Source organism: Notolepis coatsorum (genome assembly GCF_963971535.1).
Source record: "Notolepis coatsorum genome assembly, chromosome: 3".
In the NCBI taxonomy this organism is placed as follows: Eukaryota; Metazoa; Chordata; class Actinopteri; order Aulopiformes; family Paralepididae; genus Notolepis; species Notolepis coatsorum.
Window position 1 is genome coordinate 130,680,154 of NC_140167.1, and position 25,710 is coordinate 130,705,863.

Sequence of the window (25,710 nt, forward strand, 5' to 3'; positions counted from 1 at the left end):
TCATCCCTATGTTCCCCGGGTCCTATGTTCCCCGGGTTCTATGTTCCCCGCTTTGATTGATTAATAGATTGAACATTTCATTTTATACATTTTTATTATTTTATTAATTATTAATGTCCGCCTTGTTTCGAACGGTTAAGCTTAGGCCCTCTTTCGAACTGGTTATAGTTATAGTTTGGAATCAGGGCTGGTGGTCTAAAATGTTCAATCAATCAATCAATCAAAGCGGGGAACATAGATAGAACCCGGGGAACATAGGACCCGGGGAACATAGACATGCTCCCGTGAAAACAACAGGCCCCAACAAATCCTCTGAAAGACTTTGCTTGTGTTCTCAGCGGCGCACCCTGTTGTCACATCCTCAACTGCTCTTTTAGAGAGGGGATGGTACCCAAACTGTGGAGAAGGCTGTGGTTATTCCAATACCCAAATATGGGCTGTCGCGGTAACCGCATCACCGCAATCCCGCGGTGTGTCAAGTCACCCGCGGATGCAGAACAGACAACCGCGTCAACCGTGGTAAACAAAAAAGGGGTGTCATCATTTTTAACTCAGTTCATTTAATGATGAGGCGTCATTAGCCAGTAGCATGAGCTAACTTCACGTTTCCATACAGTTTACAACTCACAGATGAAATCAGGATTTATTTTCATATCCTGGACTCAAGCCTCCAATGTATACCTTTTCCTGTATTAATCTGAACCGTAATAGAGTACAGGGGAGCGTTCCAACACTCCCAGGCCGAAGTGCCGGTTATGTAACTTGCTCAATGTTTTTTGACTAACGTTACATGAAAATTAAGTGCTGCCTCTCTCTACCGACCCCGCTACACTCTGACTAACACCTACACTCACTTCGTTAACGTTATCATAGCTATTATGATCTGTAATGTCAACTGGATAACGTTAGCTTTGTTTGCAAACGTAAGTTAACGTTCGCTACCTATGATGTTAGTTATAGGCTAACGTTAGCTATCTATGACGTTAGCTATAGGCTAGCTATCTGTTACGTATTACTTTCACATGGTGGAGGGATACTTACTGTCTGTGGTGCATATTCACATTGTGGTTGTAGTGTGTTGTCACTAATTGGTGGTTTGATTGACACACTGTTTCTTCCTGTTTTTCCATGTGTTTAAAATGGCCGCTTTCTAATTGACACAGGTGTGGTGATGAGGCACCACGCCCTACAAAGGAGAGCAGAGTGCAGGCTGCAGTGTCTTCCCACTTCACAAGAGATGTCTCAGCTCTCCAGCGTCTCACCTGCTCTCACTGCTTGTTGTACATTCGGCTTGTTCTTCCTTTTTGCCTATAGTTTTGTTATTTGAACTTTGGAGTCTGGAACACCCAGCTCCCACTCTTTTTGTCCATTTAGTTAGCTGTGTAAATAAATAGTTATTTTTGATAACTCTTGTCCAGTGTCCTGTGTCCACCACGTTGCATTCGAGGCCTTCACGAGCCATATTTTAGGCTTGAATATAACATGGGGGCTCTAGCCGGTCTTCAAACAGGTAAGTATGCTCTTAATTTATAATTTGATTTGACTACTGGTATGCTTTAAAATATTTAGTTTAGTGGACACCACAGGTAGGTAATTTCATTGTTTTCTGGCTGTTGTTAGCGTCCTGTGTACCACGTACTCCTGGGGCGGTCATTGAAGGGATTGGTATATGATCTTTGGCTGGTAGCAGGTGTGGTTGAAGAAAGCTAGGTCTACAGTGCATTAGCTTTCAGTATAGGTAGGTTAGGGGGCCGGAGAATGTAATTAGTGTGTTAGGACCTGATGTAAGTGTTGTTAGATTAGACATGTGGTGGGCCTAGCAGTCCTTCTTTTGACTGCAGTGTAGGTTTTAGAAGCTATTTGTGAGTCAAATCAGATTGTATGGAGCACCTGTTTGAATTATTTGAATTTGTTTGTTGAAATTGTTTGAGTGTAACACAAGAGGTTTTGCCTCACTTTGTTTGTGTTACTGAAGAGCGTTTGTTCCAGTATTTTGGGATAAATGTCTACCACAGGGTTAGTCTTGTGGGTGGTTCATCTCAGCAGAGGCCTGTAGCTAGTGTCCAGTAGCAGTGTCTGCTGTAATTATCTAGTATAGGATCTGTGTGTGGTTAGTAGTGATTCTCTACTATAGGATCTGTATGCATTATTGAGCTTGACCTTTTGATCCAGTATGTGTTATGCCGTGTGTCTTAAATACAGTGTGATTTGTTTTGCGTGCTAACATAAAATGTTGTGTTTTGAACTACTGCTTGTGAGTTTAATTGCGTGCTGTGTTATGCCGTGTATCTTAAATCACTGTCATTTAATTACGTGCTACACCTTTTTGTGGATACAGGGAAATTGGAGTTTGAACCCCAGGTCGTAGGAACGGTGGGTGAGTTGCTTGTGTTTAGGATACTGAACTATATCCCTTATTGTGGATTAAATTGTAGTATTGGTAATTAATTAATTGGTTGATTAATTAATTAATTAATTAATTAATTAGTAATTAATATTGTTGTATTCATTTGTTGTCGTTTACTGAGGATAATAGAAAATGACGTTGGACATTGATGACTTTGTTGCAGAGCCAACACTGGCTAAGGTAAAAAAAAAATTCAAAGGATGAGTTACTACAGGTAGCAACAAGGTTTTCAATAGACCTCGATGCAGGCCAGAAAAAGGAGAACTTGTTAGGTCAATTAATTGAGGAACTGAGTACACTGAAGGTTTTTGGTGTGGCTGCAGGTAGAACTCTGGAGGAGGAGGGGGAATGCTTTGAGCTACCGCGTGGGCGAGATGTGGAGCTTAGGACAGCGCGTGAGCTTGCAGCTGTTAACAAGGCAGACCGTGAGGACCTTGAAGCTAGTGAGATAAGGAGAGCAGCTACAGCAGCTACAGCAGCGGCTTCAGCCAGGGAGGCTATTGAAGCTAGTGAGGTGAGGAGAGCAGCTGCAGCCAGAGCAGAACGTGAGGCCCAGGAAGCTGCTGGGGTGAGAAGAGCAGCTGCTGCCCAGGCCCAGGAAGCTATTGAGGTGGCACAGGAGGTACGCGCCCAGGCAGCATATGACCGGGAGATGGCGATGCGTAATGCGGGTGGTGCTGGTGCTATACAGGTGCTATACATGACATCTCCTTCATGGGCTTCAAACCTAACACAACTCCCAGAACTGTCACTCTCCTCCCTCGAATATCATGCAATATCTGTCTCTAATCCTTTCAATCTCACCATTGTTACACTCTATCGCCCTCCAGGTCCCCTCGATCACTTCATAGATGAGCTGGACATGCTTCTAAGCTCCTTACCGGAAGATGGTACCCCGCTCCTTCTATTGGGCGACTTCAACCTGCCTGACTCATCTCAGTCGGTCCCAGTGGTCTCCCTCCTACAACAATTTGACCTGACTCCCACTGCCATGCCTCCCACCCACAAAGCAGGCAACTCCTTGGATCTCATATTTTCCCGTAACTCCAGCATCATTAACACCACGGTAACTCCCCTACATGTATCTGACCATTCCTTCATATCCTTCTCACTAACTCTCATGCTTAACCGAAAGGTCTTCACCCCAACTCAAACCGTCTCACTCAGACGTAACCTGGCCTCCCTATCCCCCTCCACCCTCTCCTCTGACATAATATCCGCTCTACCTTTGAGTGACACCTTCTCTGCTCTCCCCACAGAGATGGCAACCTCCACCCTCCTCTCAGCCCTTGCAACCTCCTTTGACAAGCTCTGTCCCCTCGTTGAGAAACCTGCCCGCCGTTCCCCACCCAGTCCATGGCTGACGGATGCAGTGAGAGAACAAAGACAGGTCCTGAGAGCGGCTGAGAGGAAGTATAGAAAATCACGCCTCACTGCTGACATCGACACATATCACAACCTCTTGTTAACATTCTCCAAAACCATTACTAATGCCAAAGCTTCTTTCTTTCACCATAGGATCGAGGCCTCTGCCAAGAATCTTCGCAAACTGCATGCTACCATGTCCTCCCTCCTCACTCCCCCCCCACCCCCTCCTCCCTCATCTTTTTCTGCCGAAGACTTTGCGATCTTCTTTGAGGAAAAAGTGGAGAACATCCGCAGCTCCTTCTCCCAACCCCCACCCATTCCAAACGCTGAATCGAGTACCTCATCCTTCACTCTGTCATCTTTCTCTCCCATTACAGAAGCCGAGACCCTGACACTGGTAACGTCGAACCGTCCGACTACATGCCAGCTGGACCGGCTACCCTCCCCACTCCTCCAGACCATAGCACCGGACATCCTCCCATTCCTAACTGCAACCATCAACTCCTCACTCAACTCGGGGGTGGTCCCCACCTCCCTAAAACAAGCCAGAGTCACGCCCCTCATAAAAAAACCAACCCTGAACCCCACTGTCATAGCCAACTATCGTCCTGTCTCTCTTCTCTCCTTTCTTTCTAAAACACTTGAACGTGCTGTATCCAACCAACTTACTGCTTATCTCTTACAGAATGACCTCCTAGACCCCAATCAGTCTGGCTTCCGGACTGGCCATTCCACATAAACGGCCCTCATTGCGGTCACAGAGGCACTTCACTTAGCAAAAGCGAAAGGCCTCTCCTCTGTCCTGATTCTCCTAGATCTATCTGCAGCCTTCGACACAGTCAACCATCAGATCCTCCTCGCGGCCCTCGCAGGAATGGGAGTGGCTGGATCTGCGCTGACATGGCTGACATCATACCTCAACGACCGCTCCTACCAAGTGTCATGGAGAGGGACTCTGTCGGCCACCCGCCCCCTCCGGACGGGTGTCCCCCAGGGCTCGGTCCTAGGACCCCTTCTCTTCTCCCTCTACACTAAATCACTGGGTAACATTATCACGTCTCATGGCCTCTCATATCATTGTTATGCCGATGATACTCAACTCTTCCTCTCCTTCCCTCCCTCAGATATCCACGTCTCTGAGCGGATCTCGGCCTGTCTGTCCGACATCTCCGCCTGGATGACGACCAACCACCTCAAACTGAACCTAAGCAAAACAGAATTGCTCCACCTGCCGGCCAAATCCTCCCCCCTGACCGACCTCTCCATCACAGTCGAGAATGCAGCTGTGACCGCGTCCCCGACCGCCAAGAACCTCGGTGTTGTCCTCGACGACCAGTTGAACTTCTCTGCTCACATCGCAGCGACAACCAGAACCTGCAGATTCCTCCTGAGCAACGTCAGAAGGATACGCCCCTTCCTGACAAAAGAAGCCACCCAACTCCTCATCCAATCAACAGTCATCTCCCGCCTCGACTACTGCAACGCACTGCTAGCTGGCCTCCCGGCCACTGCCACCAAGCCTCTTCAACTCATTCAAAACGCAGCGGCCCGCCTGATATCAAACCTACCGAAGTCGGCCCATGTCACCCCACTTCTTAGGGACCTGCACTGGCTCCCCATTGCTGCACGTATCCGCTTCAAGGCCCTCGACCTAGCATACCGTGCAGCAAAGGGAACCGCTCCCGCCTACCTCCGGTCAATGGTCTCTAACTACACACCCTCAAGACCCCTACGCTCTGCATCTTCTGGCCGCCTCAGACCTACTCCTATCCAAGCTCCCGGAGGGTCATCAAAGAGAAGCCGCCTATTCTCAGTCCTTGCCCCACAATGGTGGAATGAACTACCCATCCCAGTTAGGACAGCCGAATCCCGTCCAATCTTTCGCCGTCGACTAAAGACTCACTTCTTCAACCATTATCTGAAATGAAAAAAAAAAAAAAAAAAATCTAACCCTGACTAACCTTACTGTCATGCACTTGTCCTAATAAACTAACCTACACTGTAACACGCAACACTTGATGAACATTGTTACTCAGCTGATAGAGTTGTACCCTTCTTGCTGTCTTGTCGTACAGAACTTGTAAGTCGCTTTGGATAAAAGCGTCAGCTAAATGACTAAATGTAAATGTAAATGTAAATGCATCGGGAGCCGGGTTTTGATATGGCTAGGCAGAAAAGCATGGTTCCGTTTTTTTTGGAAAGGGACGTCGATAGTTTTTTTTTATTATTTGAGGACATAGCTGGCAGTTGCGGCTGGCCAGCAGATAAATGGACTATCCTCATGCAGAGTGCTTTGCGCGGTAAGGCACAGATCGTGTATGCGTCGATGTATCCTAATAATAAAGATTATGCTTTGGTGAAACAGGCTATCCTTAAAGCCTATGAATTGGTCCCTGAGGCTTACCGCCAGAAATTTCGCGATTTGAGGAAACAAAACTCTCAGTCTTTTGTGGAGTTTGTGAGGGAAAAGCGGTTGCTTTTTGACCGGTGGTGTGCAGCGGAAAAGGTCACCACAGTGGAGGAGATTAGGGACCTAATCTTATTAGAGGAATTCAAGGTATATGGCGTTTCTGAGGATATTGCCATGTACTTAAATGAGAGGAAAGTCAGGACCTGTTCAGCAGCAGCGGTGTTTTGACCCACAGGACGTCTTTTGAGAGACAACATTATCCTGTGCATGATGTGGGGAGGCCGAAATGGACTCCTGATAGGCCTACGGTGTCCAGTGCTGGGGGTAGTGGTAAGTTTAGTGGGGCATGGGGAAGCGATGATGCCCGGAAGTGCCAGATTGTGGGAGTGCAGGACATGTGATGGGTAATTGTTATCGTTTGCACCCAGAGAAGCGCCCGTCTAACCCACCCAGACCAGTGATGTTGATAAATACGCCTGTACGTAACCCTGTTGTTCTGTCTCCACTAGATGGCAAAGGGGTGGATGACCTTTACACACCTTTCAGGAGTAAAGGGTTTGTTTCATTGACAGAGGGAGGTCCTAAAGTACCGGTGACAATTCTCCGTGATACTGGCGCATCCCAATCTTTTGTGCAAAGTAGTGTCCTGCCCTTTACGCACCACTCAGAGTTGGGTACAGGGGTTGTTATTGAGGCTTTTGGAATGCACACGATGAATGTGCCGCTGCATAATGTCTTTCTTGATTGTGCCCTAGTGTCAGGACCAGTGGTGATCGGAGTGGCGGCTGGCAAACTCCCTATGCAGGGGGTAACGTTGCTCTTGGGCAATGACTTGGCTGGAGGTAAAGTACTGGTGAAACCGGAGGTGACATGCGTGCCAGATACTCAAGTGGCGGAGCAGTATCTCGTGGGCTTCCCAGCCTGTACGGTGGCTGAGGCCACAGACGAATTGGAGGAGGAGAATGAGGAGGATGTGAGTGAGGAGGATGTTGCTAATTCATGTGGCACCATTTCAGTTGGTGTTTCTGATGTTTCATGTGGCACCGTTCTGGTTAAAGAGGCTACAAGGCCAGAATTAGGCTGCCAGCCTTCCTATAGCTCTAATGTTCATGATGTCTCACTTGTCAGCGGTGATGATCCCAGTATGTCAGTTATTGGTTCTGATATTGTTTCACGTGACCACACTGACTCTCTGCCAGGCACTGGGTATGCTAGGTATGCTTGTCAACCTAGTTGCCTGTGTCCTGTACAGCGGGAGCAGTCTTCACAACCTTGTCTAATGAGTGGCAACCATTTTGATCGTGACGAAGTTGATGTGTGTGCCAACATGTTGGATCCTGACGCTGTTGCTGTGTGTGACCCCATTGTTGCTCATGACAGTGCTAGTTTAGGTGAAACCATTTTGGATCCTGACAATGTTACTGTGTGTGGCCCCATTGTTGCTCATGACAGTGCTGGTTTAGGTGACACCATTTTGGATCCTGTTGTTATTTTGAGTGACACCGTTTTGGATCCTGAACATGTTATTTTTTGTGGCGCCATTTTGAGTGGTGATCCAAGTGTTTTTGTGATTGATGAGATGTTACTGTGTTCCAGAGACGGTGGTGACGTGCCTGTGGCGGTACATCCTGCTCTGGGAGGTCATGGTTTAATGTCTGCTCCTGGACTGCCGGTGGCAGGAGGAAGGGAGATGGGCCCTGTGGTGGTGCCAGGGACGTGTGGAGTGTCTTGTGTTCCTGTTGGCTATCTTGGCTGTCCTGAGCCATATTTTAGGCTTGAATGTAACACTATCTATAACGTTAGTGTAGTCCCGAGTGTAGCGGGCCGGCGGAGAGGCAGCACTTAGTTTCCCCCAATGATGAACAATGATGACACAAGTTGTGATATTTAACTAGCTATGTATGTGCATTCACATTCACTAACATTAAAATACTGTTATATTAACGTTAAATGTTCACTCAAATAACGTTAGTTTTAAGTAAGGAGAAGGGCATATATCCAACAACGCATCGCTCTTAAAGGAGCAGGCAACACCCTACTACTTTTATGAGTAGCCTCCAGCTGCAACCGCAAAGCGAGCCCCTCACTAGCCGCTGTGGCAGGCGCGCGCTGATTGGCGGAGACTACGGAAGTTAGCGCTAGCGTCACTCCACATTGGGCCTAGCCCCTCCCCCTTGACCAAGCTCGGTTGAGACGTGTGGTTGGAGAGAGGGTCGCGGCCAGGAATTGATTGATTTAAAACTTTATTAACAGATTGCAGAATGGGTACAATACAGTCAAATACTTCCCCAACCCTAACCCTAACCCTAACCTCTATGGTTGAGGGCCTATGTTGCTTTGTTACAGGAAGTATTACCAGCCCTGACTGTCACTCTAACCTTAACCTCTCTTAGATGAGGGCCTAAACCTAACCAGTGTTGCGTTGCTGATATCAAAACTAGTTGCACGCACGCTAATGATGCCACGTGCACGTGCGTTTTTTTATTACATTGGATGCCATTTTGTCACAGGAAAGATTAGCCTCTAGGATCGAACCCAGGTAGGTTGATTGATTGATTGATTGAACACTTTATTAACAGATTGCAGAATGGGTACAGTACAGTACAGCTCAATACATACAATTGTTAGGGGGATGCAGACCAGAGAAAGACTTTGGTCTTGTTTACATCAGGGTCCCCAATTTTCAATTCATCATAACATATATGACATACATGATTTAATTTATGACATACATAATTTCATCTTTCCTTGTGACAATATTGTCACCCACTGTAACTGAGAAGCCGTCGGTCTTGCTGAGTTTGTTATTTGAACTGAAGAGAATGGACTCTGTTTTGCCCATGTGTAATGATAGTTTGTTGTCGGCGAGCCATATGCAGATTTTGCCTAGTTCCGAGCTGAGGGTTTTTTCAACCTGTAACTTGTTCTTGTCAGAGACCAGCAGGGCTGAGTCGTCCGCAAATAGGAACAAGTTGCAGTCACAAGCTGACGACATGTAATTTGCATAAATTGCTATTTTTATTTTTTTTTAACTTTGGCCATTTCCCTGGCTCTTTTATACGTTTATCGCATTTATACTTGGTCAAGTTCGACCGACAGAAGCAGGCTGAAAGGGTTCAGATGGGGGGGAAGACACTCTGGGAAAGGCACGGCTGCAGTCCGGGATTCGAACTCGCTCAGCCCCAGATCCGTGACGAGCACGGTTGTCCACGGCGCTGAAATAGCACTCGCGGTACGTGGTGAGCTACTGGAGCTCCCCTGCATAAATTGCTCTTGTCACTCTCATGGATAGTCTGTGTAAAAATACTGATCAGGCTGGTTCAATCTGCTCCCTAGTAGCAACAGACTTTAGCAAGGCCTTTGACAAACCACAGCACAGTCATCAGTGAAATCCTGCTAATGGGACTAATTAGCTCTAGACTAATAAACTAACCCCATGGGTCTGTAACTGTATTTCCCATAGAAGGCAGAAGGTCTGTTACCAGGATCTGAATGGGAGCATCTTTCATGTGGGGACATTGCTGGGACCAGTACTATTCCTGGTCCTTATCCACGATGCCGCCCAGGACTCCAACTGCCCCATCATGACCCTGCTTGAGGCTAGAGAACACATGCTAACTATCACAATTATAAAGTCAACTTGACAACCTCCATGTATGGATAACCTGCAATTAAATGTTTGGTGATGCGTATTCAGCAGGAACCCACCCTCACTGCCACCACTATCCATCAACAACCCTGATCTGCAAGCTTGACCATTGACCTTCGCTGGAATAACCAGGTAGATGCTATGACATCAAACACTAATGGGACAGTTTTTCCTCAAGCGTCTCAGACGCTTTTCCGTCTCCACAGATGACGTCCTGACCATATACAGTACATTGGATATACGACCTTTACTGCAGTATGCTGCCCCTGCCTAGAATGCTGGCATCACACAGACCCTTTCATCCCAGTTGGAGCGGGTACAGAGGAGGGCCTGTCGTAATATCTACAACCCCAAAGTATGACTACCCAACTGCCCTGTTAACACTAGGGCTCAACATATCCGCTAAAAATCTTCAACCTCCCAGTTTGCTGGCTGGCTACCCCCTCCAAGACTGGAAATCTCTGGCCATATAACCCGCAACTGTCAAAAAGGTAACAATTCCCTCACAAAAATCCTCACATCTCTCATACCATACCTAACTAGACTTTTGAACCTCCATGCCCCATAACTCCCATCAATCCTGATAACCTGGTCAGTTATGCCTCATGTCTCTTGTGTCTTGTACTGGTTTTATCTCTATCTCTCTTTTTATCTCATATCTTTGTATATAGTTGTATTCTAGTTAGTGTTGTAGTTGAGACCACCTAAACCGAGTCCAAGACCAGACCAATGTAAGTCCAATTCAAGAGCATGACTTTAATTAGGGGTGACCCTGAATAGTCGACTATTCAATGATTTGATCAAAGGAGCTTCGACTGCTAGTCTCACATTCTATGTCACAGTGGTGCGAGAGAAAGAATGGGTTATGAAACTAAGGAACATTACATTTGGGCTATGGGGGTTGTAACTGAGGGGTACAATTCCCTGACTGTATTGATAAGTATGGTATCATTAAACCACTACCGCTTTATGTACTTTAATTACTGGCCATACAGTACACGATATCTAAGTATGATGAACACTTTCCCACATATGAAATCAGGTCCACACAAAGGTAATAGTCAAATATTTAATATATAGCAAAAGGTACATATAATAATTACTTATTACATTTATGATTTGAATTGAATGCTCTTGTAAGGCAAATGAGTACTCGTATGCAAATCAACACTGAATGTCCAATCTCTGGTTACACAGGAAGCAAGTATACAACCTGGCTCTTAGGGGATTATAGCGATGGTCACTTAATGATTATAGCTGGATAATATACTGAAGGGGTCCCGCCGGTTGTAAGCCAGTAGGGGGGGTAGGAGAGCCGTCGGCTGTATCCCGTCTGGTCAACGATTTCCAGGGAGAATTCAGGTACAGAAAACAGTGCCCGTGGAACCTTGATCCACAGATGAATACACTTGGGCTCTCTTGTAGACGATAGCTGTAGCTGTCGCTGTCGGTCCACAACGAAGAAGAAGCGAGGCGACCTCAGTCTGGTCTGAGCGCCGTCTCACCTTGGCTCCTCTCGGGGTAAATCCAACACTCACCGGTGTTGGCGATTATCCGCTCCACAAATCAAAGCACCAAAGCAAATAGATATTCCATGCCGTATAGGGCTCAGCAGTCGTCGGGGTAGGTAATCCAATGTGCAGGTCCACTCGTCCTCGCCCAGAACTCCTCGGATGAAAGCACCACGCGTGGTCTGCCCAGCCTGGTTAAGACTCTAGATAACGCGAGGAAACGATGGGGGTGCTGCTCACTTTAGAACTCTAACCGAACGATGCACCATACATAATAGACTATTATTACTTAATAGAAATACGGTGCCAAACTCTGGCAATTCAGCTATTAATTCGCACGAGGTCTCACTGCTATTCTAAGGCCAAACAGGCCGTACTACACCGCACGCGGTATCGTGGGGTGAGGCTTCACGTCTTGTTACTTAGTTGGGTAGAAGGGTAAAGGACTAAGAGGAATTCTACATTTCTTGCGCCATATTTATATGCACAGTGGACAAGTAGTGCCGCTCTGCTTTCGGTAGCCGTATTCCTGCGCGGAGCTGAGGCTAGTAAAGGCATGTCTCGTCGGTACCTTTGAACTTGAACGCCAGGGGCTTGTCCCTGGCGCCTGGTCCTTTTGTCCAATAAGAGAATGAACTATTATGGGCTGTAGTAGAATAAAGGGATATTCAGTGTATATGTACAAGGAATATACAAGGGATATCAAACGATATACAAATACTATTAAATATATATCCATAAATAAATATATATATTCGGTTTAATCTGATCCTTCACAACAGGGGTGCTGAATGTCTATAGGAACATTTCCATTTGGGCTATGGGGGTGCTGATGTATATAGGAACATTTACATTTTGGCTATAAGGGTGCTGAATGTCTATAGGAACATTACATTTGGGCTATGGGGGTGCTGAATGTCTATAGAACCATTCCATTTGGGCTATGATTGTGATTGTGCATGTCTATAGACCACCGCAACACTTCCGGGATTCTGAAATCATGGAGGAGATTGCGGGGGGGAGCAAATTAATGAATGTGGATGAGAGCCTTGATGTAAGTGGTTGCAGCTACGGCTGTGTGGGTGCTAGAGACATGATCAGATAGACTTTTATGCGCCTGAGTCTCCTGAACACGGTGCGACCGATTCCAAATCGATCGGAACTAAATCGGCCGAGCTATAGTCCCTTTTTCAGCACCTACTCCCCATACGCATGCGCAGATTGCCAACGGATTCTGAAGGCTGCGCGACGCGGCGCGAAGCCGGGTTAGAATGTTCCATCAAAGGGGGGGAGCTTGTGCCTGTTTCGGTGGCCAGTGTCCTTTCAGCCGAACAGGATAATGGAAAATGATCCCACTCAATGGCCATTCTGATGGAACATTCTAACGCAGCCTTCAGAATCTGTTGGCAATCTGCGCATGCGTATGGGGAGTAGGTGCTGAAAAAGGGACTATAGCTCGGCCATTTTAGTTCTGATCGATTTGGAATTGGTCGCGCCGTGTTCAGGAGACTCGGGCGCATAAAAGTCTATTCGATCATGTCTCTAGCACCCACACGTGGAAGTGCAGTGGTCTATAGGAACATTCCCTTTGGGCTATGGGGGTGCCGAATTTCTATGAACATTCCATTTGGACGATGGGGGAGCTGAATGTCAATAGGAACATTCCATTTGGGCTATGGGGGTGCTGAATGTCAGATTTTTACAGAGAATTGTATGGCTTCTGCAAATAAATCATACATGATATAGAGCTTATTTGGAAATAAATATCAGGCTATTAATACTTTTAATAAAAAGCAGAAAATAACTCATGTGCTTTTATTGTGTGGATAAATTACCCTGATAACCTAAAGTTGCACTATCAAATTTAGTGGAGGATGTTACGATTCTGGTTATTGACTACGGTCGGGAACCACCCACCTTCTCTGTCATCTGTCACTTGATTGCTGTCACTTGTTTTTCCCTGTCATTTAGTGCTGTCACTTAGGGGTTGGCTTCTGATTGGCTGTCACGGGGGTGTGTGTGGAATGTTGGTATTTGGTGGCTATGTAACATTCCTTTCCTCTGCTTGTCATTTGTCAGGTCTTCACTATAGGCGTTCGGAGATAACGCGGGCGGTTCCAGTTCTGGACCACCACTAAGCTCCATTATCTATTCTCTCTTTCCCTTGCCTTGGCATAGTATCCTAGTATTACTCTTTGTGTTCTTTACTATTAAAGTCGAACCGGTTCAAGAGTATACCTTCTCCCACTCTGTGATTGCCTACAACAATTGGAACTCACCTACCTCCATCCTGACAGGAGGAGCCAATTTTTTTTTAATATATGACATAATACCTCACAATGTCTGTCAAGTCTAGTCATGAAAAACGTTCTTTAAGCTAAGAAAATGTGAGACGTTTAAAAAGATCTACACCAGAGTTGATTAAAGAAAGAGGCGGGAAAAAAGGTTTTCTACTGTCACGCGCAACAGCGTGTGGACTAGAGCTGGATAATGTGAGTTTTATGGATATCACTTCAAGGAAAGATTAGGCATGGACTTAATTTACAAGTATGTAAGTGCAAGTAATATATTTGCATATACTGTAGCAGCTAATGTTTATGTTATACAAAAGTGTGTCTGTCCTCCTAAGCCAGCTGTAAATTATGCTGAAGGCCGCTGAGCCTGTTATGAGACTAATAATGCATTATTATTACATTATTACATTACTGCTGTTTTATGTGCATGGTTTGATGCATATAGATATATCAATTTTATAATCTGTTAGTCCTCTGTCTTTACAGTACGTCTATTCTCCAAAAACAAAAAAGTTAACTAAAACGTCCTTGAAATGGACGTTTTAGGGGACTGGAATCATGCTATGTTGTTTCAGAACCTATAGGATGGTAGAGATAACATCAAACTAGGGCACCCACACTAATTATACATCAGAAGCTGAAGAAATGACAATTACAACATTAACATTCCACAATAAGCAGTTTCTGACTGAATTAACATCATTGAGAGATGATTGTGGACTTTAAGAGGTCGGGGGCCAGGAACTACAGCACCCTCAGCATCGACGGGGCACCGGTCGAGAGAGTGAACAGTTTTAAGTACCTCGGAGTCCACATATCCGAGGACTTGACATGGACTACACACATTGACAGTGTAGTGTAGTGAAGAAGGCACGGCAACGCCTCTACTTCCTTAGGCGCCTAAATAAGTTCAAAGTGAGTCAGAAGATCCTCAAAAACCTCTACTTGTGCACAATAGAGAGCATCCTGACTGGTAACATCACCTCCTGGTTTGGGAATAGCACCTGCCTCTTTGAACTGCTGCGGTCAGGCAAGCGCTACCGGAGTCTCATGGCCAGTACAGAGAGACTCAGAAGGAGCTTCTATCCCCAGGCCATCAGGATGCTCAATGACAATGACAATGACACTATGTAACAACCCATCATCTACACAAGATGGCGCCATCTACACTCACTGCACACACATCCAATTATACACACTCACTTTAAACAAACACTCACCTACCACTCACTTTACTCACTTTAGACACTTTAACACACTTTATATTTATCTATTATTAAAGAGATTTGCACTACATCCATACCTCATTTGCACCCTACCCTAAGTTTTGTACCCCATCTAATTTCTGCATTATACCTCACTGTTACTCATTTTACTCTGTGTTGTATATTGTATATATGTATATTGACTTTACTTACTTTTACTTACTTCTTTTTTTTTTTTTTTTTTTTTTTTTTTTTACTTACATTCTTTCTTTTTTACTCTATGTAGCACACTCTCATGGGCTCTTTCATAAGCATTTCATATAAAGTACTGTATTCTGTATTTTGTTGTGACATATAATAAACAAACTAGAAACTTGAAACTTGTACTGGTTCTTTAACTCATTCCCCGCCATCGAGTATACTCGTTATTATGATCGTTATTTCTTTTATTTGCTATTTCCATTCATAAATCATCCAGGAAGGCTGTGGTACTGCGCGGCAATGTGTCTGAGATTGCAACGGTCCAATACCGCCGCCTGGTGGTATGCGGCTGATGTCACACTTCCTTTGTGACTGTGTATGACTCTGTGTATCATTGAAACGTGGTTGCTTTTAGAAATGGTGGTTGGCTTCATCTGATAAATGGTTATGATCACCAGAGAGATACTAGACAAACAGACATTTAAAAAACACCTTAAAAATCATATAAGAAAGAGTGGTACTGTCAGTTAAGTAAACATAGTGGGTGATTGAGAAGATGGGTATGTGTGATTGTTGAACTTAGATTTTGAATATATTTGTACCAATCACACATACCCATCTACTCAATCATGTTTCAAGGCATATTATGCCTTGAAACATGATTGAGTAGATGGGTATGTGTGATTGGTGAACTTAGTATATAACTTAATATATTTTATTATATAATATTTTTAGGTGTTATTGAGGTGTATTGTATTGTTTTATTGTATTGTATTGTATTAATTGTATTGTATTGATTTTATTGTATTGTATTGATTTGTGTGGACCCCAGTAATAGCCTATGCCTGTGGCAATGGCTAATGGGGATCCGAATAAACTAAACTAAACTAAACTAAACTAAACTAAACTAAACTAAACTAAACTAAACTAAACTAAACTAAACTAAACTAATCTAAACTAAACTAAACTAAACTAAACTAAACTAAACTAAACTAAACTAAACTAAACTAAACTAAACTAAACTAAACTAAACTAAACTAAACTAAACTAGCCACAGATTCAGGGTCAGTTATTTTCCCATTGTACGAATTGTTAAGCTTATGGAATGTAAGGGAAATCTGATCCTAGGTCTGCAACTAAAGCCAGGAGTCTACGCTGTGGTGACGTCAGTCAGCAGCGCCAAAATGGCAGTGTAGTTTCCCAGTGAACGAAAACATAAACGTTGTTATTTTGCTACCTTTACGATTAATTGCAAATATTTTCATATTGAGCTATAGATTGTGAATTAATACGCACAGAAAGGTACACCATGCCAATGTCCATGCTTTATTTGTTTTAAACAAGCCGATTTAGAAATGGGCAATGGGGAAATACATTAAGTGGAACAGAGGGTGGAACAGGAAAAAACAAAAATGACGTAACCACTACACCTCCCTATAGGCAGTGATGCAGTGGTGGTCCCACTCTGTACCACGCCGTTCTAGCAGTTTTTTCTGAGCAGAAGTACGCACACGGATGTGCACGCGCACGCACACAAAAATGCGTTCACAATTTCACTGGACTCGTCGCACTGTGCGCCAAGTACCCGGCACTTATCTATATCACCTAGACTAGTCCGATATTATCGGCCGATATCGGCATTAAAATGTGATATCGGAAAATGTCGGTATCGGTTTTCAATTTTTTTTTTTTACATTTATATAACCTTTATTTACCCAGGCAAGCAAGTAAGAACAAATTCTGATTTTATTTATTGTCAAAAGTATGCATAATGTTGTGTTAATTCCACAACAAGATATATGTAATGTTAATTACCTGAAATTATTCAGTTTTTTGGGGGGGGGGGAACCCTGCATGTATCGGTATCGGTTGATATCAGTTGATATCGGTATCGGAAATTAAGAGTTGGACAATATCGGTATATCGGTATCGGTAAAAAAGCCAATATCGAGCATCCCTATAGGATACCGATAGCGTAACAAAGAACGAGAAGAGCCAAACCAAAATACAAGCCCTGTGGGGGTTTGCTCTGTGGAACCTCTCACTATGTGACAAATGGTCCCGACTGGAAGGATGAGGCATTAAGTTGTGCTTCAGAAGGAAACTGTCCTTCTGTAAACTAAGTTACATTGTTAATTTAGTTTGTATTTACTTTTCTAGTTTAAGTTCATTCAATTAAAGAAATTGTAACTACAATTACATTTAAAACATTGTTTGTTTTTCAACCATAATTTCTTTATATATTGAAGGCTACATCCTGCTACCTTTTTCAGCTTCTCTATTTCAAGGCAATATTTACAAAAACTAAACTAAAACTAGTAATTTTCTATACAAACATGTTTCCTACTATTTATGCATAATAATCATCTGTTCTGTGCGCAAGTGAGGGAACATGTATGCGCGCGGGAGCGCGCGTGCACGTGGCATCCAGGCAGTTCTGATATTACGACTGCACCACTGCCTATAGGGTAGCCCAATCTTTATGTATGAACATAAAAGTCCCTCCCAAAAACCTGACTTTGATCCTTTGGTGTCATATACATCACAATATGCAGTACGGCCAAGAGCAGTCCTATTAATCATGAATGGAGGGTGTGCTTTGTGGACTCAAAACTTTTTTTATGATTTAGTATGATATAGGCTATGTAAGGAATCCATTCCAAAGTGTGTGATTATTGAAATATTATTTGCCTCTGCAAATTGCACTATTCTTCGATAACCACACACCTCATAGTGTACTATTCCGCTTATGTCATGGCCACTTGTCAAAGACAAAAATAAACATGTTCACTCATATTTTCTATATTAAAATATAAACAAATGTGCTATTTGTGCTATAGTCCCTCTGCATATGTGTACCTTAGCAACTGCTAGACAAACACCTGTCACTTGACTGGTGCCAGTGACAATGCCAGAAAGCTATCATTGTGCTAGCAAACCTTTCTGTCAATGAAGTTGCCCATGTTGACAAACAGTGATCTGACAACAAGGCTAGCTAGCTATGCAGACATCTCATTGTCCCCAAATAAATTTCCACAAACAGATGAGAGTTGTGAGTTGAATTGCTAGGATGGGATGTGTGTGATCATTATGAGAAGGGATTATGTCATAATGCCTATCATACAGCCAAGACCCATCTGTTATGCAAATTAGCCATGCGCTTTATTTTGCTAGCTCATATTGTTTAGTGTTACCCAAGTGGCAATGCTGCTAATCAATCAATCAATCAATCAAATTTATTTATAAAGCACATTTCACATGACGCGTGTCAACCAAAGTGCTGTACAGAGGGTAAATACATAAATACATAAGATACATATAGACAACAATCACACTCCGTTTTATGGGAGGGCACACAGGCAAACACATAGAAAAAACAGGGCATGAGTCAGTGAACGGGAAAGGCTAGTAGGTAGAAGTGGGTTTTGAGCCTCGATTTGAAGGCATCTATCGAGGGGGCGAGCCTAATGGAGGTGGGGATGCTGTTCCACAGTTCAGGGGCTGCGACAGCAAAGGCACGGCCCCCCCTGAGCTTGAGGTTAGACCTCCGGACTGTCAGGAGCCTCTAATGTCAAATGATGTTACTTTAGTCATAAACAGCTTATTGTGGAATGTTAATGTAAGTGTAATTTGTTCAGCTCCAGATGTATCGTTTGATTGGTCGCAGACCCGGCGCCATGGGCGGGCATTAGGGGGCCGGGCCCGCCCACAGAGTCAGCTGTGCCCACCCTGGTAAAAAAAATATTTTGGATTTTTTGGTCAATCAAAGTCAACTATCCAAATCCTTAGTCGGGGACAGCCCTAGTGGGCACTGATGTCAACAACAACACTACTGAAGCTAGCACGGCACTCTGTGAGAATTCGTTTTCTACCCTCAAGAACGTCTTTACAGAACATTGCCTTAGTATGCTTCATCGACGCAAGGCCAATTTAATTCAGTTGGCATTTGAGAAGGACTTAACAAAAAAGTTCAGGAATGAGTGGAGGGGCAGTGTTTTAAGAAGATTTCACTCTGTCCCCAAACGCTGCATGCCGCTCTACTAATGATGGTGATTAGCCTGTGGAGGAATTTTGTTTGCTTTTTATGCACCTTATTTTTGTCAGTTCAGTTCAGTTTTCAGTGAATTCAGAAGTGTTGAATAAATGGAGACTTTTCAAAGATATAGAATAGAATAGAAATGTATTATTAAAAAATATACTGAAGTCTACAGTAGGTGTAATATTGCACAGTGCTGTTTAAAAAGTAAGAGTCCAGGAAGATGGTAACTGTCACTCTGTGCTCAGTGATGCAGTGAGGCACAGTGATGCATTGTATAGTCTGATGGCTGTCGGAATGAAGGACTTCCTTTGCCGTTCAGTGCTGCATTTAGGTAGTGTGAGCCTATAACATGCTCCTCCTGTCAGCCAAGTCTGTGTATAGTGGGTGGGAGGGGTTGCTTAGCAAGGTTCCTCCTCTCCGCCACCCTCGCCAGAGTCCAGCTCCACCCCAACCACGCTACTGGCCTTCCTGACCATCTTATCCAGCCTGTTTGTGTCCCCTGCTCTCAGTCCACTGCCCCAGCAGGTCTGTTATATATATCAGTTCAGTCTGTTTTTGTATAAGTGAATGTTCTTAAGATAGAGAGAAATTTGATTTTTCAATTGCCTCTCTGCTGTTTAGTTCAGCACCGTGGGCAGCGCCAAGCAAGCCACAGCGCCGCTGTCCCAGCTGAAATGTATAAAAGGGAACCTGTGTTGAAAAACCATTGTGCCCCCCCGAGAACATTTTATGCCCCCCCCCACTCATTTGTTTCTGCAGCCTGGTCGACTGTTTGAGAGCCTCCTCTCTGAGCCAACTCTCAGTACAGTATGTTGAGGAGCAGTGGTCCAGCTGTTCATTGAAAGAATATGTCAAATTAGGGAGGTGCAGTGGTTACGTCATTGTTGTTTCCGGCCGGTCCACCTTGCTTGAAATCGCAATGTATTTCCCCATTGCCCATTTCTAAATCGTCTTGTTTAAAACAAATAAAGCATGAACATTTGCATGGTGTACCTTTCTGTGCGTATTCATCCACAATCTATAGCTCAACATGAAAATATTCGCAATTAATCGTAAAATAATTACATTTTATTTCAACCAAAAATTATTAAACAATAATGTTAGTGATAGAAGGGAACTCATATTGTGCAAAAATGGAAAGCTTGCCAATGTTCATAGGCATAATTATTACAATAGCCGCTAATTCATTTTCCCAATGATAAATCCCTAAACGGGTGACGTCAGACTACACCTCCCTATACAGGAAGCTTTTGAATGTAAACACATTTACGGGACCAGTGTGATTGGTCACTACGGGAGATAACATTGGCTAACTTGTGCTAGCAGGTGATTTAAATCAATTGTTTTATAAGTCGACCAGCAAGCTGATATCCTTTACAACGACTGACAACTGACTGACTGATGGGCGAATCAGGGTAACAGTTTAGATGATGCAATCTATTATGGGAAGCAGATTGGATATCTGGAAATGGGTTTGATTCTTTTGACAACTAGGATAATAGTTTCTCAAGGGGCTTTAGTCATATTTCCACAAGACTCGAAAACATTTAGCACACATTTACATTGACATGTCTTCTTTTAAACAAGGCAACGAGATTGAAAAACACAATTAGCTTTGAACCGTTTCTTTAAACACTTTTTTGATTACATAAAACTAAATAAACACTGCCTCTCCAAACACCAGAGTGCTTTGCTAGCTCAATTATGATGAAAGACTGAAGATGCAGAACAGCTTGTCTTGCATGTCTCATGGTACTGTGATGTTAAACGTCCATGTAGATGTTATGTTTTATGCTTTGTTGCTACTACCTGTGCTGCATGGTGTTATGTGCTTGCTGGAACATTGATGCGGCTTATTTTGTTATATGTGCTATGTTTTTATGTTCTATCAGCCTGCCCAGGGACTACAGGTGAAAATTAGCCCTAATGGCTAAATCCAATGACTACATCTGGCACATTTATGCTAAGTTTATTCATGTGAATTGTCTCTTTGTTCTTTATAAATAAACTGCATCAGAGCTGTCAGCTGAGCTGATGTGAGACATTTGGACCAATCAATGTCCATTTCCTCCAGTAGGTGGAGATATTTTACCGTTGAGATAGTGTGTCATTATTTTCACAGAGGAATGACTTCATTTATCAAAAAAAATAATAAAATAAAAATAACTTTTACAGTTGGACAAGTTGGATCAGTTGCCATTGCATTGTACAGGGTAGGACTCCAGCCAATAACAATCCAGTATTCACCCAATACTACCAACCAATTTATTTTTATTTTGTATTATTTTAAAAATACAAAGTATTTCTTTATGGAGCTGTGTCTATATATCCTCTACAGCGTTTAGTTGTATGTAATAGTTCAATAGTCTACAGAAATTCCCATGTCAATGTGTTCTGGTGTAAATATACTGTGGCAAAAATGACATACTATAAACATTGCTAGTATACAAATCAAATAATAATAATATCTTAAATTTATATAGCGCCTTTCAGGAGACCCAAGGCGCTTAAATGTTAAACGTTACCTTCCACCTCCAGGTAGGCTGTAGACTCGACGTGCTTGGCAACAAACCTAATCTCTCCAGCGTCCTCTACTCTCACATTGCATATGAGAAGAAAATGTTTGGTCCCTGAAATGATAACATGATATTTCCTGTGATGAATTAGTCAAATAGATTTGCCCTCAGGCCAATTTTCAATGATCATCACATTCCTATTGTGTCTGGTCTCTTTCAACATCGCGGTTTCACTCTACTAGCATACAGTATAACCATAGCAACATCTATCTTTTATATAACAGATAGAGCAACAGTTTGATTATTATTATTATTATTATTATTATTATTATTATTATTATTATTATTATTATTATTATTATTATTATTATTATTATTATTATTATTATTATTATTATTATTATTATTATTATCATCATTATCATCATCATAGACGTGAAGAAATTTTCCAGATTATGTCTGACCTTCCTGTCTTATCTTGATGGAGCTAGTGGGTATTATCATCTGTCCATTCTTGTACCATTCTCCAGGAACATCTTCCACAGAGATCTCACATACGAACACAGCATTCTGATCCTCCTGGATGTCCACATCCTCCAGGCCCTGCAGGATCAGCAGCTCACGCTCTGCAGAGAGAGTTAGCAATGCATTACACCTCTTTACAATATTAATTTTAAAGCAATATCATTTGTATTTTTCCAAATTGAGGAGAGAACAGAAAAAAATAAATAAACATCAGCCGTTGATCAGCTGAAACTGCATCTCACACACCCCATAGATAGACACTGCACGCTAGCCTGGCCTAGCACAATGAATGGAAGCGGATGGTAGTGGCTAGCCTTGGCCAACTAACACCTCTCCCAGAGTTTTAGCTAGGCTAGCCATTATTACACATAGGAAATTGGTATATATCTTCTCGTCTGCTTCTGGAGAAGACGGTAAGTGAATTATGTTGGCGTGTTCCTTTAAAATTCCCTCAACTCCATCTGCTGAATGGCTGACCAAGGTTTACTCACACGGTTTCACCCATCACTGTCCCTTTTAGCTTTTCTATTTTACTCTGTCAATTATTTTATTTTTCTCTTTGCAGATCCTGCCCCAGTATCAGCCATACAACAAAATATAACATAAAACATTTAAGAAATTCTAACATTAGTTACTCACTCTGCAAAAACTTTGCCTGGGAAAATGTAAACATAGGCTCTTCTGGACTGGTCTGCATACCGTGAATCGTTTCGTCTGCTTATATGGGCAATCTGACCCGATATAGAATCACTATGTAGAAATAGCCAATCTTCTCCCTGATGGTCTAGTCTACTTATGTAGGTCATATAGAGGCATCAGTATTTCTGTAAATTGAGACTGTAACATAATCAGTTATGAACTCCCTAGTTGCTGCTTTAACAGGGGTACCTCCCTTTAAAGTATTACCACAGATCACAGGCAGGGGGCAGTCTTGTGTTATATGTTCACAACTGCTACTACAATGTATAGCAGGCTGTGTTAACAGATTACAAAAAAGGAATGTTATAGGCCATTATTATTAGGTTATTCACCATGCTAGCAAAGGTACAAGTGTGTTCTGTAGAGTACTGCAGTTAAATTGTGGTGATATACAGAATTGAATAATTATACCTGTGATCTGTGCCTCTAGGGGGGTCCGGGGGCATGCCCCCCGTAACTTTTTTTTTACATTTTAAAGTTAAATGCATCAATCTGGTGCACTTTGAGAGCAAAATAAAGAGGCTAGATCTATGATGATTGTACATGTCAAAATACTTCCCAAAGGTCAGTGAATACCACAACCACTACACCAGAGGAAGCTCAACAAATCATGTAAAACCCAGATTCGGCTCAAACAAGGGACTAAACACGTTTCGCAATTATGCCACAACAATGTGGAACGCCCTACCCAAAGCTGTAAAGGAATGTGAATCACTACCCAAAACCCCCACCACCTCCTAATAGACAGTCTCCTCCCCACCGCATGTATATATTCCCTCCCCACCGTATGTATATTTCTCACCCACCCACCCCCTCCTAATGTACAGTCCCCTCCCCATCATATGTATATACTCTGTCAGGATCTAGGGGTAACAGTACTGTATATTTGAATACCGTTTATGTCACAAATGTATCAGTACTAAATACCTATATGTCCCTATGCCATAAATGTCATGTATGTTGTGTATGTCATAAATGTCTATATGAATTGAAAATGGGGGACCCTGATGGAAACAAGACAAACGTCTTTCTCAGGTCTGCATCCCCTTAACAATTGTATGTATTGAGCCGTACTGTACCCATTCTGCAATCTGTTAAATAAAGTTTTCATTCATTCATTCATTCATCTAAGAGTCTGATTAATACTTGTTAACACGTACAATTATCTCCCAAAGCCAGAGGCCCCAGAGCACTAAAACTGAAACTGCTGATATTATCAAGGAGAGATTTAGGTGAAAAACATGAAAGAAAATCTGTCTCCAATTCATGGTCTATGAAGTAGCTCCAGATGGTATCACATCTTCCAGCTTCAACACGCTGGTTTGAGCTGGAGTGGGAGTTGTTTATTCACAGAATATTGATTGGGATCCACTTTAACCAACTCTGAAGTGTCACAGCAGTGTGAGTAGAATGTTGGGAACGGAACATAACAATGAATGATAATGACTATGGGTCAGTGCAATTATAGAATTCCAATATAGATGTCTGAGATATCATTTTATATAAATAAAATATAAATAATCAACTCTAGCAGACTTTACCGTAGACCTCCACGGTGCAGGAGGTAGTTGCTTCCCCAGCGTCACAAGTGTACATGCCGGAATCACTGACACGACATTTCATGATTTGAAGGAAACGCTTCCTTCCCATTGCGTAAATGCGATATTCCTTCCCCGGCTTCACCTCAGTCCCATTCTGAAAATGAAGAGAGAGCGAGACACATTTTCACCAAAATTGCATTGTTTGTTTTATGAATAGCAATTAAATTCAATCCAACTGATCTTGATAGCCTTTTACACCCACTTGTGTAAATGTGATGTGCAGGGGGTTGAGATAACATCAATAATTAACATATGAAACACTGTGGGCGGGATCCACAAAGAATGGATTGCAGGGTGCTAATTGCACCCTTACTTACAATTGCAGAATGGGTACAATTACAGTACGGCTCAATACACATAATTGTTAAGGGGTTGCAGACCAGAGAAAGACTTTCGTCTTGTTTACATCAGGGTCCCCCATTTTCAATTCCTAATGAATTAAGTAGGGGTGCAATTAGCACCGTGCAATCCATTCTTTGTGGATCCCGCCCTGTGACTGTAATACTTTTGTCTACCTGCTTTTGATAACAAGATAATTAAACATGGTTTGATAGAACCACAACCACCAATGCAGGGTTGCTGATCCAGATCAGGGGACATAAATATAATCGTATACTTTTTTTTTAATATTATCAACAAAAAAATCATATCATCAAACAACAACACAGCAACATCAATAATAACAACAATAACAACAACAACAACAACAACAACAATAATAATAATAATAATAATAATAATAATAATAATAATAATAATAATAATAATAATAATAATAATAATAACAAGACAATAAGAAATAACAAATACATACAGATCAAAACTTAACAAAATATACAATATAAAAAATACCAAGTAAAAAACAAAAACATCACAAACAACACAAAATACATCAGACATTAGACACTGGACATCTCCTCCCCCCCCCCCCCCCCCCCCCCCCCCCTCTCCCCCCAAGACCGCCGGACCCCACAGGACCAACACCCCACCCCCACTCTGCCGCTACATCGTGCCCTTGACCACATCGGCCGCCGCGGCCCACAACTCAATACCTGCCTGTCCCACCCCAACCACATGAGCAGTCGAGATCTCCAAATAAATAACATCCAGCAATGTCAGGGACCAGTTATAATAATATAATCGTATAAATTAATATAATCTCACAATTCTGTTTTACCATAAACTTGCCTCGTATTACATTTCTGATGAGAAATACCATTTTTCACAAGATATCCATTTCATTTCCGTCCTGTGATATCCAGTTTGTTTATAGTAGGAATTGACA

General features: G+C 42.8%; 1 protein-coding gene across 1 annotated transcript in view; it reads right to left on the reverse strand.

Annotated features, from left to right (window-relative positions):
* LOC311226001 (obscurin-like protein 1) overlaps positions 1-25,710 on the reverse strand; it is a gene marked incomplete at its 5' end in the record, with an annotated part of 184,166 nt that overhangs the window by 20,389 nt on the left and 138,067 nt on the right. Inside the window, 3 exons of the mRNA XM_084311383.1 lie at positions 21,610-21,714; positions 22,065-22,226; positions 24,366-24,519. Coding sequence (XP_084167509.1) covers positions 21,610-21,714; positions 22,065-22,226; positions 24,366-24,519 — 421 coding nt within the window. The remainder of the gene's footprint in view (positions 1-21,609; positions 21,715-22,064; positions 22,227-24,365; positions 24,520-25,710) is intronic.